This window comes from Pristis pectinata, chromosome 27, assembly GCF_009764475.1.
Source record: "Pristis pectinata isolate sPriPec2 chromosome 27, sPriPec2.1.pri, whole genome shotgun sequence".
NCBI lineage: Eukaryota > Metazoa > Chordata > Chondrichthyes > Rhinopristiformes > Pristidae > Pristis > Pristis pectinata.
In genome coordinates, this window is record NC_067431.1 from 26,689,298 (window position 1) to 26,704,537 (window position 15,240).

Here is a 15,240-nt window from a genome sequence, read left to right on the forward strand (position 1 = left end):
TCACGGGAGCAAAGCCTTAGCTGACGTCAGCACCCGACGTTATCATTCATATGGATCTTGCTACTCATGCGGATTTTAATAATGACTAATTATTCTGAGTGAGGTGCCAGGTTGATTTTAGTCAGTCTGCTTAGAAGCGCTGCAAAAATGCAAGTTACAATAGTACCTTGTCGGTATTACAGTTATGGCAATTTTTAAGATCTTGTTTGCGACCCATTACATTTATTAAGACACTTGTTTATGAGCCAGCATAGCCAATATAGTTTCAGATGGGGAAGGTTGCAACCGTTAATAGAACACTTAATGAGAGATCCTGACAACTGAAGCATTATAATAACCTGAAATTATAATGATTTGTTTTTTATTTGTCTATGTTAGATTTGTGATCAAAAGAGACCGTTGGTTTCTAATTGCTATCTTAGTCACTCTGAGAAGAACTTAATTACAGTACTTAGCTGAGAAAAATAGCAGCCCTGCAGATAAATGAGATCAGAGAGTGAGTCCTCCCCTTGCACAGGTCAAAATGACAGTTACTACAGCAACCAGCGTTAGTAGAATCACTTTACCCCAGGGACAATGTATACATCGTCAGTATTGTTCTTCAGGAATAAAGGCCTTATCTGTTGCCATGATTAAAGAGCCAGTATGATGAAAGGAAAGATAAAATTTTATTACTGGAGAGAAGCAATCCTCTTCAGTTAAGTTTGCAGGGTGAATGTTATTGGCATCTGCCTGTGTGAGCTGTGTGGTTCGTTAATAGATTCACCTGAGTAGCACCGAGACTCCTTACGCAGCAGCTGATTTCTGTTCCCTTAGTAATTTAAAAGATCATAATTGAGGAAGATATTTTAAGAATTTCAAAAATGAAGAAGAGAGAGGCTGCAGAACCAAATCTGACCACACATCACATGCCGTGCAGGCGTTGTTTGCTCTAAGAAATTGCAGTGCTTTATCAGTGAATAGATCACAGGATCTAAACAAAGAAGCTCATCTATTAAACCTGTAAAGAAATAGTTTTATATCAACAGAAGCAAACCAGGCAATGTGCATTTGAACCACTGTAGAGTTTTATGTAAAGCTTGTATTAAATGGCATGAACTGGCACCAGGGGGTTAGAACAGCGTTGATCATTTGTTTGCAGAATGTAATAATGTGGCAGGATGTTGCTGCACTTTGCTTCCCTCTCTGCAGCCTGTACGCGATTGCATTGCCATGTCCACACAACTGTGTTCTGTCCAGAGCGGACTTACTCTTGCTGCCAAATCGATGTGTGCGGAGCGGATGTTTTCTGCTTCTGTGCTCGTGTTACAGAGCAGAGCTGCCAGTGTCTACCGATCATTGTTCAAATCTGGCCAGTGGTATGTGCAAGGGAATCATCTGTCATTGCCAAGGGAGCTGTACCTAGTCATGGATTGCTGGCAGAAATAGTTAAAATAGCCAGTTATGTCACTACTCTGGAATGGTTGCATTTCTTCAGGAATGCAGAAACATCTCAGAGAATTTAAGGATCTATAGATAGTGAATGGGATCCAATATATTGATAATAGCATAGGTGCTACATACGGATTTTATTGCCAGTGAAGTTATCATTTCTGTCAGTCGAATGAAATATGACATATTAACTTTCAGTTGAAATATATCTGAGTTGGTTGATCCATTGCTCCCAGCATAACACCATGAGGGAGGTGTGGGTCAGTGATAAGTTCTACCATGTTGTAGTTCCATAAAATCCACCCAGCTGTTTGTAGTTTTGCCTTTCTGAAAAGATACATTTTCCAGTTATGTGGTGGTTTGCGCATTTGAGTGTAAACGCACTGAATGCACTTTTGGACCTTATTTGCCTATGTCCCTCTAGGTTGTTAATTAGAGTCGTAGAGCAATACAGCAGGGATACAGGCCCTTCGGCCCAACGAGTCCATGCCGTCCACGGTGCCCATCCACCTCGTCCCAATTGTTTTTACCCTGTACTACCTCTGTGCACTGTGTAATGAATTGATCTGTATGAACGGTATGCAAGACAAGATTTTCACTGTGCCTCGGTACAAGTGACAATAATAAACCAATTCCAATACCTCTTGAGGTGAAAGGCTTATTTTTGGATGTATGTGCAGGCCCTGCTAGTGCTTTATGCATTCTTCATGTGTCATACTGCGGTCTTGGTCATTGTTCATTTGTCTCATTTCTGTTTTTCCTCTCTCTTTTTAGCTGCCCTACAAGTTGATATTATGCCACCTCAAGGAGAGGTCAGTGTGGGAGAGTCAAAATTTTTCCTGTGTACTGGTAAGTCATAACAAACAATCACTCTAAGGTGAGCAAACAAACATTGTACTCTGTGTTGCACCTCGGTCATAAGGTTATAACTGTGCGGAATACTTGACAACAGTGGCAAAAATCATTACAGCTATGAATCAGACAGCCCAAGTGACATTGCCCTCAGTAAGGAGGTGACAGATATATAAGCAGAACAAAGTTTATGATGCTGTGCTCTGAGAGTTATGTGCCTTTGGCGGTGAGTGAAGCACTTGCTCCCTCAGTTCAGGCCATTTGTTGACGATGTGCATGTTGCTCATTCTGGGGTGGTGTTGGCAGGAGTGAAGCTTCTCCCAGCACTTTGCACGATTACAAATCTGCCTGTCTGCAAACCCTGCTGATGTATGGGTTTATAACTCTATCGGACACAAAGCTGTGTGGAAGTGTTCCCCCTAAATCTTAACTAGAGTGATGAGGTGCAGTTTATCAGCACCTGTTTGTCACAGTGTTCAAGCTATAGATAGGTGGGCAGCAGCAGTGTCGTCAATAACAAGCTCAGTATAATTCCAGGACAGAGATGTTGATTAAAGTGCTGTGCTGCCTCAGTGGTGCGATACACTGACACACGCTTCCACAACCACGAGAACACAAGACAGATTAAGGTAGGAGGTGGTTCAGCCCATCTCGTCCTTCCTGAGCGCAGACTCGCTGTCTTCTCATTGCTGCATCTTGAAGTTCCTGTTATCAATCCAATGCCAGGGCCACAAACCATTCTTCCTGACGCTAACTGCTTCCTGATGCCTCTCTTTACATGGTCTTCAAACTGTTCACATCATCCTGGTATTGGGTTACTCAGTGCTCTCTACATCCAGTGAGAACGCTTACTTCCACAAGTTTCTGTACAAGGTGACTGTGTTCCTCATGGAACATCCTTTCTAAAGCCACCGATGTGTCTTGTTACTCTGTGCACCCTGCTGGCAGGGATCCCTTAGGGTGGAGTCTGCTGTAACAGGCAGCTCTGGGGGTGGCATCCAGGGATGGGATTGTGGCTCTCCTGCATGTGAGGGTGCGTGGTTACGGGGCTGTGGGTGGGGGAGGCGGTCGGGGGCTGTGGGGGGGAGGAGGGGAGGTCGGGGGCGTAGGGGGGAGATGGTCGGGGCTGTGGGGGAGGAAGGGAGGCCAGGGGCTGATGGGGGGAGGAGTGGGCTGTGGGGGAGGGGAATTTGGGGGCTGAGAGGGGGAGGCGGAGATGATTGGGAGCTGTGGGTGGGGGCTGGGGTGGAGGTGAGGTCGGAGGCTCCGGGTGGGGGTGAGTGGAGGAGGTGAGGTTGGGGAAAGCTGTGTCCTCCTCCTCCTCCTCCTCCTTGTTCCCTCCCTCCTTCCTTCTCCTCCTCGGCAGCACCACCACCTTCCCCACAGGTCTGACTGTTGTCCAGCTCTGTATTCAGTCCCTCTGTCCCTTCATTGAAGTGGTTGTTCCCACCACCTCGACGGTCCAGCATTGTACCACACAGGCCAGGGAATGGTGAGAGGCACGTGTTGGATATCAGCTGAACAGAGAAGTGCAGGGAGAGGCTGGGGATGCACGGGGTTACCCCTGAACTTATTGAAGGGCACAGCCTGCTCCAGGGGTTGAATAGTTCTTGGAGACGCCTCTTGTTCCTACCATCGGGGAGGAGGTACAGGAGCCTGAAGACCCACACTCAACGATTCAGGAACAGCTTCTTCCCCTCCGTCATCAGATTTCTGAATGGTCCGTGAACACTACCTTGTTATTCCTTCCCTTTTGCGCTATTTTGTTTATTTCTTTAATTTATATAGATTTTTACGTCTTGCACTGTACTGCTGCCGTAAAGCGACAAATTTCACGTCATATGTCAGTGATAATAATTCTGATTCTGAGACTGCCAATGCTGGAATGCGGAGCAAAAAAACCAAACTGCTGGAGGAACTCAGCGGGTCAGGCAGCATCTGTGGAGGCGAAGGGATGGTTGCTGTTTTGGGTTGAGACCCTGCATCAGAACTGAGAGTGCAGAGGGAAGATGGCCGGTGTATAGAAGTGAGAGGGAGGGGGTGAGACAGGGAGCTGATGGGTGGAACCAGGTGAGGGAGAGATGATAGGCAAATGGAACCAGGTGGGATTGGGAGGGGGGGAGGGATATGAAAGGTGAACCAAGGGAGAAGAATGCAGGTGGATAGGTGTGTTTCCACCTGTCACCAACCTGCCTCTATCTCAGCACTCCCCCTCCTCCATCCGCCCGTCATTCCCCCTTCCCCCAAATCTGGTTCTACCTATCACCTCCCTGTCTCTGTCTCGCCCCTCCCTCTCACTCCTGTACACCGGCCATCTTCCCTCTGCACTCTCAGTCCTGATTGCAGGACCTCAACCTGAAACGTTGACCATCCCTTTGCCTCCACAGATGCTGCCTGACCTGCTGAGTTCTCCTAACCGTTCATTCTTTGCTTAGGAGAGAAACAGCCCGATATATTATTAATATTGACATGTCCAGCTGAAGATTCCCAGAGCAACCAAAACTATGCCAAAAGAATGCAGGAAGTGACAGATATAAGAGAGATTGCCATTCCTTGACTTGTACCAAAGCCATCGGAACGGATCCAAACACCAGTGAAGCTAATAACATGCACAGGCTATCAAAGACAGAAAAAATAGCTTGCTTAAGGCAGGATGCGGACAACTTGCCAAATGGAGAAGGCACCGGGGAAGCTGAGCCATTTATCAACAAAGAAACAGCAAATTCTTCAATTTCCTCTAAGAACGTTATCAGATTGATGTTTTAAAATGAAGTTTAATCTCGAGTGGTACAGAGTGATGTAAAACAGTTGCGTCGGAGAGGATTGTGAAGTCTGACTTGTTTCTTGGATTTGTGACGTTAGCTGTATGTGATTGTACATAACTGTGGTTTGGGCCATTTATGTTTACTTAAATCAGATTCCAATCCTTTTGGATCACTTGGGTGGAATTCAATGACAAATGCTGTTATTTTCCTTGGTACTTGGTAAAACAAGGGCATTTTTTTCCCCCAGAGTGAAGACTGTAATCTTCAGTCCCAGGTCATTTTGCATCAATACAGAAGTTGACTAGACAGCCCCAGGAGTGGGACACCCTTGTGCCCTGATGATTTCCTCGCCAGCGCAGGGATGATAACATTCTCTGTACCATGCTTGTTGGGCAGTGCTGGGACGATGTGGTCGTCCCCTCACATCTCTCAAAGCAGCCTGCCAAGACCAGGGACTTGCCTATCTTCATTCTTTGGACCACCCCCATCCTGTACCAATCATCTTGTGGATGCAGAGCTCCAGATCCCCAGTCACCCAAGTGTCAATCCCCATGCACAAATGCTGCTGCCCCAGTGCACACTGCACCTTCCAGCTACACTGCTGCAGTGTTGCGCCATCCACAGTGTTGCAACAACTGCAGTGTTGTGCAATCTACAGTGTCACTGTAGCCAGAGTACAAGGCTGATCAGGACTGCAGTTGCTATTTTAACACCATCACCATGCCCCATCAACCTCGGAAAGGAGAAGTAGGCAGTCGTCCTGAACGTTTGCTACCCTGGTCCTGCTGGCATGGCTAAAATGTTCAGTGGAGACTTGCTACTGAAACAGCTGTCGGCATCTAGCTGCAGAGCCCACACAGAGCACCTGTCTGGAGTTTCTAAGTAGACTCAGCTTGTATTCTGTTAGGCCAATACAGGCACTATTAGCAGGGTCTGGTGAAGGTGGGCAGTTACGCTGGTAGCTTTAATACCATTTGAAGCAGTTCTAGTTGTGTGGACTGAACTGAAGCGTATGTTCAGGCTCTGCGTTGGTCTAATCCTGATAAGCCGCAGGAAAATGCAATCACTCAGGATAGAGCAGGCTGTTGGTGAACATTGTTCCCCTCCTGAAATGATTTATGTTCCACCCAGCCAAAAATAGGAATGATGTGTCAGACATGATATTCAGTTGTTAATCACTAAGTGCCGGTGACATTTTCACATACAGCTATTGCACACACGCGTCTGAATCTGACCTACAGCATAAACCAGATATTGCAGTTGACACTGTAGTTTATGAGCACTCTTAATAGTCATGGAAGGCCATAATTCCTGAGCTGCAGATCGTTTGAATTCCTTGAGGAATACTCAACATTTAAAACTGAGCTTTCCCTTGCAACAGAGACCAAATGGGGGAGAGTTTTCTTTTCCTCCTTTTGTCTCCATTGTTTTTGCTTGGTGATCTTTTGCCTGCTATATTAGACAGGTTCCTACACAGTGTGTCCAGGGATAAAGTGAAGATTTGCAGCAATCTCCTTATTTGTTAATCTCACAATGTGGACAGCCTGCACTGAGCCAAATGTAATAAATGTTTCACATCAAAAACACAAGACTGACGCTCTGGAAAGAGATTAGCGGAGAAAGTTTCTGCTTTGGCATTCCTGACACACACCGATAAAACATATCATTTGCCTTCCAGCCAGTGATCTTCAAGTCACTAAAATTAATGCGTTGAATATCGTGGACAGAGGGCCCCCATTTTGCAGAGAACTCCTCACATCCATTAGAAAAGCTGAAATGGAAAATCTCCTTATTGTACTTGCTATAAATGTAGTACAACCAATTAGATTGGCCAAGGATAATTTTGGCCTAATTTATTATTGAGCCTGCAATAGAAATGAGAGATTTTCTCTTGCAAGTTATATGAAATTTAAGACTACTTGTGTAAAGATGCCGTGACATGTTTATTCAGTGGTTTAGAACAGGAGGAATGCAGTTTGAGGTGATTGAAGAATTACAACTGATGAACTTGTTTTTGTTGACAGATGTCTGTGATCTATTTAGAACATACAGAGATGGTGCACGCTGACAGATGATTAAATTAGAGAAATTACTCATTCATTTGTAGAATTTTAGACCGAATGAACAATCATAAATTGGACATCATCTTCTCCAACTCACCCACAGTTTACATGAATATTGTTATTTCATGGTCAGCTTTCCAACAAAATGATTGAATATTTTAATGATTTAATTGTGGTGATTATCCAGTAAGCTATTTTGTCCTTATGAGAAATATAATATTAATTTATAATATTTATTAACACAAACAATTTTCTTATAAGGCCATAAGATATAGGAGCAGAATTAGACCATTCGGCCCATCGAGTCTGCTCCGCCATTCGATCATGGCTGATATACTTTTCCCTCTCAACCCCATTCTCCTGCCTTCTCCCTGTAACTTTTGACGCCCTTACTAGTCAAGAACCTATGAAACTCTGTTTTAAGTATACCCAATGACTTAGCCTCCACAGCCGTCTGTGGCAATGAATTCCACAGATTCACCACCCTCTAGCTACAGAAATTCCTCTTCATCTCTGTTCTAAAGGGACGTCCTTCTATTCTGAGGCTGTGCCCTCTGGTCCTACACTCTCCCACTACTGGAAACATCCTCTCCAAGTCCACTTTACCCAGGCCTTTCAACATTCAGCAGGTTTCAATGAAATCCCCTCTCATCCTTCTGAACTCCAGCGAGTACAGGCCCAGAACTATCAAATGCTCCTTATATGTTAACCCTTTCATTCCCGGGATCATTCTTGTAAACTTCCTCTGGGCCCTCTCCAATGCCAGCACATCCTTCCTTAGCTACGTGGCCCAAAACTGCTCTCAATACTCCAAATTTGGTCTGACCAATGCCGTATAAAGCCTCAGCATTACATCCTTGTTTTTATATTCTCCTCCTCTCGAAATGAATGCTAACATTGCATTTGCCTTCCTTACTACCGACTCAACCTGCAAGTTAACCTTTGGGGAATCCTGCACTAGGACTCCCAAGTACCTTTGCACTTCCAATTTCTGAATTAGCTCCCTGTGTAGAAAATAGCCTCCGCTTTTATTCCTTCTACCAAAGTGCATGACCGTACACTTCCCTACGCTGTATTCCATCTGTGAATTCTTTGCCCATCCTCCAAACCTGTCCGATTCCTTCTGCAGACTCCCTGCTTCCTCAACACTACCTGACCCTCCACCTATCTTTGTATCATCTGCAGACTTGGCCACAAAGCCATGAACTCCCTGACAAAGAGGGTTGTGAGTGTTTGGAACCTTCTTCCGTGAAGGACAGTGGAAGCAAAGTTTTTGGATATTTTTAAGGATGGGTTATTGATCAGTAAGGGGTGAGAAGTTATTGAAGGTGGGATGGGAATGTGGATCTAGACCAGCTGTGATCTTATTGATTGCCGGAACAGTTTTGAGAGACTTAGTGGATTGGTGCACATGCAACACACATGAACTAATGGGTCTGTTAGTGCAGGAGGCAAAAATAGAAGATAGAACAGTATAGCACAGGAACAGGCCCTTCAACCCACGATGTTATGTCAAACTAATTAAACGCCTAACTAAACTAATCCCTTCTGCCTACACAATGTCCATATCCCTCCATCCTCTGCACATTCATGTGCCTGTCTAAGAGCTTCTTAAATGCCTCTATCGTATTTGCCTCCGCTACAGCCCCTAGCAGCGCATTCCAGGCACCCACCACTCTCTGTGTAAAACAAAACTTGCCCCACACATCTCCTTTGAACTTACCCCCTTTCATCTTAAATGCATGCCCTCTAGCATTAGACATTTTGACCCTGGGAAAAAGATACTGGCTGTCTACTCTATCTATGCTTCTCATAATCTTATAAACTTCTGTCAGGTCTCCCCTCAGCCTCCGCCGCTCCAGAGAGATCAAGCCAAGTTTGTCCAACCTCCCCTAGTAGCAGATGCCCTCTAATCCAGGTAGCATCCTGGTAAACCTCTTCTGCACCCTCTCCAAAGCCTCTACATCCTTCCCATAATGGGGTGACCAGAACTGAAGGCAATACTCCAGATGCAGCCTAAGCAGAGTTTTAATAAAACTGCAACGTAACTTCCTGACTCTTGAAATCAATGCCTCAACTAATAAAGACAAGCGTGCCTTACGCCTTCTTTGCTACTCTATCGACCTATGAGGCGACAGTAGGCTTTTCAGTTTTTTTATACACTTCCCATCACTGCTGCTGTGTGCTTGATATTCATCATTGGGCTGGCAGTGAGCTCATCACAGTGAGCGGAACATGAGTAATAGGAGCAGGGGTAGGCCATCTGCTCGTCGTTCATTAAAGTCATGGCTGATCTTCCTTTTCAGCTCCATTTCCCTGCATCGCCATATCCATTGATTCCCTCAATATCCAGGGATAATCTATCTATAATCTATTTTGAATGAACATAACAACCAGGCCTCCACAATCCTACGAGGCAGGGAATTCTGAAGATTCACTTCCCTTTGAATGAAGAAATGTCTCCTCATCTCAATGCTAGATGGCCTGTTCCTTATTCTGAGACTGTGTCTGAGACTCCTCAGTCAGGGGAACCATCCTCCCTGCATTCAGCCCTGTCGGAAGTTTTTAAGTTTCAATGAGATTTCCTTTCAGTCTTATAAACTCTAGAGCATGCAGGTTTAGTCTGCTCAATCCCTGCTCAGACAGCAAACCTGCCAATCCAGAAATCAGCCTAGTTAAACTTCATTTCACACTCAAGTGTATTCAAAGAGACTAAAACTGTACACAGTCCTCCTGGTGTGCTCCCACCAGGCCCTTTATAATTGCAGTAACTGAATACTCCTGTACTGAAGTCCTGTCCCAACAAATGCCAGCATACCATGTGCCTTGTGTGTAAGCACACCTAAAACCCTTTGAACACTGACTCTGCCCAGTCACTTAGCATTCAAAAAACACTCTGCTTTACTGTTTTGTGTCCCACCAGACTCGAGGACAGCTCCTGTCCCGCTGTTATCAGACTCTTGAACGAACCTCTCGGTGAATAAAGATGAACTCTTGATCTCCCAATCTACCTTGTTGTGGTCCTTGCACTTTATTTGTCTACCTGCACTGCACGTTCCCTGTAACTGCAACACTATGTTCTGCATCCTATTTTCTTTTTATTACCTCCCTTTCCTTAAGTAAGGCATGATCTGTCTGGATGGCACGCAAATAGAAGCTTTTCTCTGTATCTCGGTACATGTGACGATAATGAACCAATACCAATCTACAAAGTAAATGATCTCACATTTTTCCACATTATATTCTATCTGCCACTCACTAAGCTCATCCATGTCCTGTTCATGCCTCTCTTCCATCCATGTTCCCCCTCCTCTCCGCTCACAATCCCATCTAGATTTGCATCATCATCAAAATGGAAATGTAACGTGGTGCCCTCAGCCAAATGATTGGTACAGAGCAGGTCTATCTGGGGCCTAAGCCCAGTCTCTGCAGCACCCCAGGATTCACAGCCTGCTTCATGTACTCCAGAGCCAGTGGTTCCCTTTACCTATTCTCCTCATCTCACCCTCAGGTCTCCAGCGGATTAGCCAGGGATGATATCCTTTTCACAGATCTATGCTGGTTCTGATCAACCCTACTATTGTTTCCTTAGCGTTCTGTTACTGCAGCGTGGTAATTTCTGGACCTGATCCCACCCAGGGATGCAGTAGTTTCGCTGCCCAACCCAACTCGACGCACAGACAGGTCCAACCAGGCTGGGTTCTAGAGGGAAGGTCCAGGGTTCTAGAGGGAATGTCCAGGGTTCCACGGTTTGGTGAACCTCACTGCAGCCCTCTCTCAGACCCATCTCACTCTGGCCTCAACTCCTTTGTGTTCCCCCCTGTTTCTCAAGTGAGAAAACCGCACCCTGAGTTACTGTGCACACAGTGCCCCTCGACTGTGGCAACACCCGTGGCTTTTCAGTTCAGTTATAAAATGCTGTTATCCTGCTGTGCACCAGCCTCTTATGTGGCACCTTGTCAAATGCCTTCTGAAAATCCAAATACACAACGTTGATAGAGGTCTTCAAGGTTGTAACAAACAGAGTTGATAGAGGGGAACTACGGTCATGCTGCCTTTTTGTAGCTAACATATTTAGCATGTTTTCCCTAAGGACCGGAATTCATTTCTATTTGCTTACTTGCAATATGCTGAGTTAGCTTTTATGAACCCAACCTGCAGTAGGAATTGGTCCACTGTGATTAATTTGGACTCTGCTAGGCTTGTATTGTGCTGTTAGCAGTTTTGTTTGGCTGTGGGGAGAGCTGATGGCTTAATGTTCCTGCTTTTCCCACCTGAATTTTAGATTGATTTTGCATTTTAATTCATTCCATTTAATGTTGGTTGTGTGTCCATCAGGGATTTCTCTTTGCAGTACAACAGGCTGTTGGGTGGGATGGATTGCAGCCAGCCCCACTTCAAATCACAGGCATCTGACCTGTTACTGTATAAAGCAGAGATGGAGGGTAGGAGATGGTGGCTGTTGGCGCAAGAGTTCTTGCTGCTGCCTCCTCACAGCTACAGAGACATGGGCTTGTCCTGATCTGTGATGTTCTCTATGTGGAGTGTGCCGTTCTCCCTGAAACCAGGTGGGTTTTACCCCAGATGCTCCAGTTTCCTCCCACATCCAAGTACACGCTGGTAAATTACCCATTAATGTCAGTCAGTAGCAGAAGAATCAAAGGGAAGTTGATAGACGTGTGAAAGAGAATTAGTTGTAATGCTACTGGGAAAAAGAATGGTGCCAGATGTTAGGAACCAGCATGGACCAGATGGGCTGAATGGCCTTCTGTATTGTAGGTAAGTAAAATGGCTAACACTGTTTCATAAAACAAAAAATAGGAGCAGAATGAACAATTCACCTCTTCTTGCAACACAAAAACTGGAGGAACTCAGCGGGTCAGGCAGCATCTCTGGAGGGAAATGGCCAGTCGACGTTTCAGGTTCAGACCTTTTGCCCTTCCTCCAGTCCAGGAAGGATCTCAACCTGAAACGTCGACTGTTTCCCTCCACAGATGCTGCCTGACCCGCTGAGTTCCTCCAGCGCTTGGTGTGTTGCTCCAGATTCCAGCATCTGCAGTCTCTTGTATCCCTGTATTCACCTCTTCATGACTCTTACGTGGCTTTATATCCACCTCCGCACCCTCTTCCTGTCTCCAGTCCATGTCCCTTGAGCATTAAGAGAAAGAGCGGTACAGCATGGAAAGAGGCCCTTCGGCCCACTGAGTCCATACTGACCATCAGGTCCTATTTCTACAGTAATTTTACCCAAACCTGTTTTATTCTCCTCAAATTCCATCAACTCCCCCCAGATTCTACCACCCACCTACACGCTAGGGGCAGAAAACAGTGGCCAGATAACCTCCGAGCCGCACATCTTTGGGATGTAGGCCTAACCTACACAACCTCTCCTTACCCGTCGGTCTTCCCATCCCAGGAATTAGTCTTGTTAAAAAAAAAACAACCTGCTGGTGGACCTCAGCAGGTCGAGCAGCATCTGTGGGGGAGAAGGAATTGCCAACGTTTCCCTGAAGATTAAAGTACAGAAAACTGGCATACGACTGGTTGAATTCATTCGATTCCAAGAGAGTGTTGGCATTTTTAGGGAACCTACAGAGAGAAAAAAAATCAAAATTAAATAGCTTGAAAGGTGGGTGACCAGCGCTAACCTTTTAATGTGGTACTTTTTACCAGTAAGTTAGATGCATATCTTTTCAGCTTGAAGGAGATTATAGCCTAGGGAATATTATTGGCGGTATCATTAAATTAAAGTCGGTGAGGTCTCTGGCATTTCTTTGACCTAGTCAAATATAAATGGTTTTAAAGAAGAGGAATGTTGTACATTCACGTAAAGCATCTGCTTGCTGAAAATTTCTAGTGCAGACCTTATGTAATATTAAAAGTACGTATTAATGGGTTCCCATGCAATAGTCTAAGACATAGGTTCGCTTTGGATGGAACAATATTTCCAGGCTGTCTGTTACTTCTAGTCCACTGACTTTGATTTGGGTAATTATTTGAACACATACATATCAGTAGCAACAAACAATCTGCTGGAGGAACTCAGTGGGTCGAGCAGCATCTATGGGGGGGGGGGGGGGGGGGGGGAGGAATTGTTGACGTTTCGGGTCCTGACTGCAGAGTTTCTCTCCAGGAATCGAATGAATTCAACCAGTCATATGCCGGTTTTCCATACTTTAATCTTCAGGGAGACGTTGACAATTGCTCCCCTCCCCACAACCCGCCCCGCCCCCACAAATGCTGGTCGACCTGCTGAGTTCCTCCAGCACGTTTTTTTGTTGCTCCAGATTCCAGCGTCTGCCGTCTCTTGTGCCTCCACATTATCAGTGTTGACTTTGGTACTCGTGCAGTTCATTGACCCAGCAGGGAATGTCCAAATTCCTGTTGCTGAAAAAGTGGAAGCCTTTTCTTCTGGGATAGGCTGGAGTCTGGTCATCTGTAGGAAGTTGACGTGCTGGAGGCCGGGAAGGTTCCGATTTTTAATGCAGATTCAAAGTCAAAGTCAAGTTTATTGTCAAATAAGATAAGGTATCTTCTATTAGTCACATGTACCTGTACATCGAAACAAACAGTGAAATGCATCTTTTGCGTAGAGTGTTCTGGGGGCAGCCCGCAAGTGTCACCACGTTTCCGGCACCAACGTAGCATGCCCACAACTTCCTAACCTTTACAAATGTGGGAGGAAACCATACCCGGAGGAAACCCCCGCAGACACTGGGAGAATGTACAAACTCCTTACAGACAGTGGCTGGAATTGAACCCGGGTCGCTAGCGCTGTAAAGCATTACGCTAACCGCTACACTACCGTGCCTGCCCACAAAAGTCCGTGTACGCACAGGTGCAATGAAAAACTTACTTGCAGCAGCATCACAGGCACATAGCATCATACAAGCAGCATTCACAAGTAAAACATAATTAAACATAAATTAAACAATTTTTGCAAGAAAGAACACAATTAGAATAAAAAAAAACAAATTCCATTTCATTGCACATCAAAGTGATCCTCCAGTGATGGACGTTTGTACCTCATGAAGTTTTTGTTTGATTTCAGTGACTGGAGAAGCGAGCAGCATTTCCTGGTATCTGCCTAATGGTGACAAAATCGATCCAAATCAACAGCGAATTTCCGTGGCAACAGTTAACGAGATTTCTTCCAGTCTGACCCTTTACGGTGCCAACGTTGATGATGCCGGCATTTACAGATGTGTGGCAACTTCAAAAGATGGGAATGAATCTGAGGCTACAGTTAACGTCAAGATCTACCGTAAGGCAGTCATCAGTATCTCATTGTGTCTCCATCAGTATCTCGTATTTATAGAACTTAGAACATTACAGCACAGTAATGCTGTGTCGACATTTTATCCTGCTCTAAGATTTATCTAACCCTTCCCTCCCACATAGCATCCCATTTCTCTATCATTCATGTGTCTATCTAAGTCTTTTAAATGTCCCTAACGTATCTGCCCCCACAACGTCTGCCGCCAGTACGTTCCATGCACCCACCACTCTCTGTGTAAAAAAAAACTTACCTGTGACATCCCCCTTGTATCTTCCTCCAATCACCTTAAAATTATGTCCCCTCGTGTTAGCCATTTTCACCCTGGGGAAAAAGTCTCTGACTGTCCACTCGATCTATGCCTCTTAACATCTTGTACACCTCTATCAAGTCACCTCTCATCCTCCTCCTCTCCAAAGAGAAAAGCCCTAGCTCACTCAACCTATCCTCATAAGACATGTTCTCCAATCCAGGCAACATCCTGGTAAATCTCCTCTGCACCCTCTCTAAAGCTTCCAAATCCTTCTTATAATGAGGCAACCAGATCTGAACACAATACTCCAAGTGTGGTCTAACCAGAGTTCTACAGAGCTGCAACATCACCTCACGGCTCTTGAACTCATTACCTTGACTAATGAAGGCCAACACACCGTACGCCTTCTTAACAACCCTATCGACGTGCACGGCACTCTTTTCTTATGGATAGAGCTGTGGTTTTAAAGAATACCTTGTTGATCTCTTGTCAAACCGTCTGTTACAATATGAAATCTGAAGGTTATAAATCTAGCAGACTGGTGAATATATTTTGCCTGTATTTCTTGCCGTCCTTTATTAATTACAGCCCAACATATGC

The 15,240-nt window shown here is 45.2% G+C and overlaps 1 protein-coding gene across 9 annotated transcripts in view; it reads left to right on the top strand.

Moving 5' to 3' along the window:
- The window catches only part of LOC127583556 (neural cell adhesion molecule 1-like), a 435,935-nt gene that overhangs the window by 249,414 nt on the left and 171,281 nt on the right, over positions 1-15,240 (top strand). For all 9 annotated transcript variants that reach the window (XM_052039651.1, XM_052039654.1, XM_052039652.1 and 6 more), the window contains exons 2-3: positions 2,206-2,280; positions 14,163-14,375. In XM_052039651.1, coding sequence (XP_051895611.1) covers positions 2,206-2,280; positions 14,163-14,375 — 288 coding nt within the window. The remainder of the gene's footprint in view (positions 1-2,205; positions 2,281-14,162; positions 14,376-15,240) is intronic.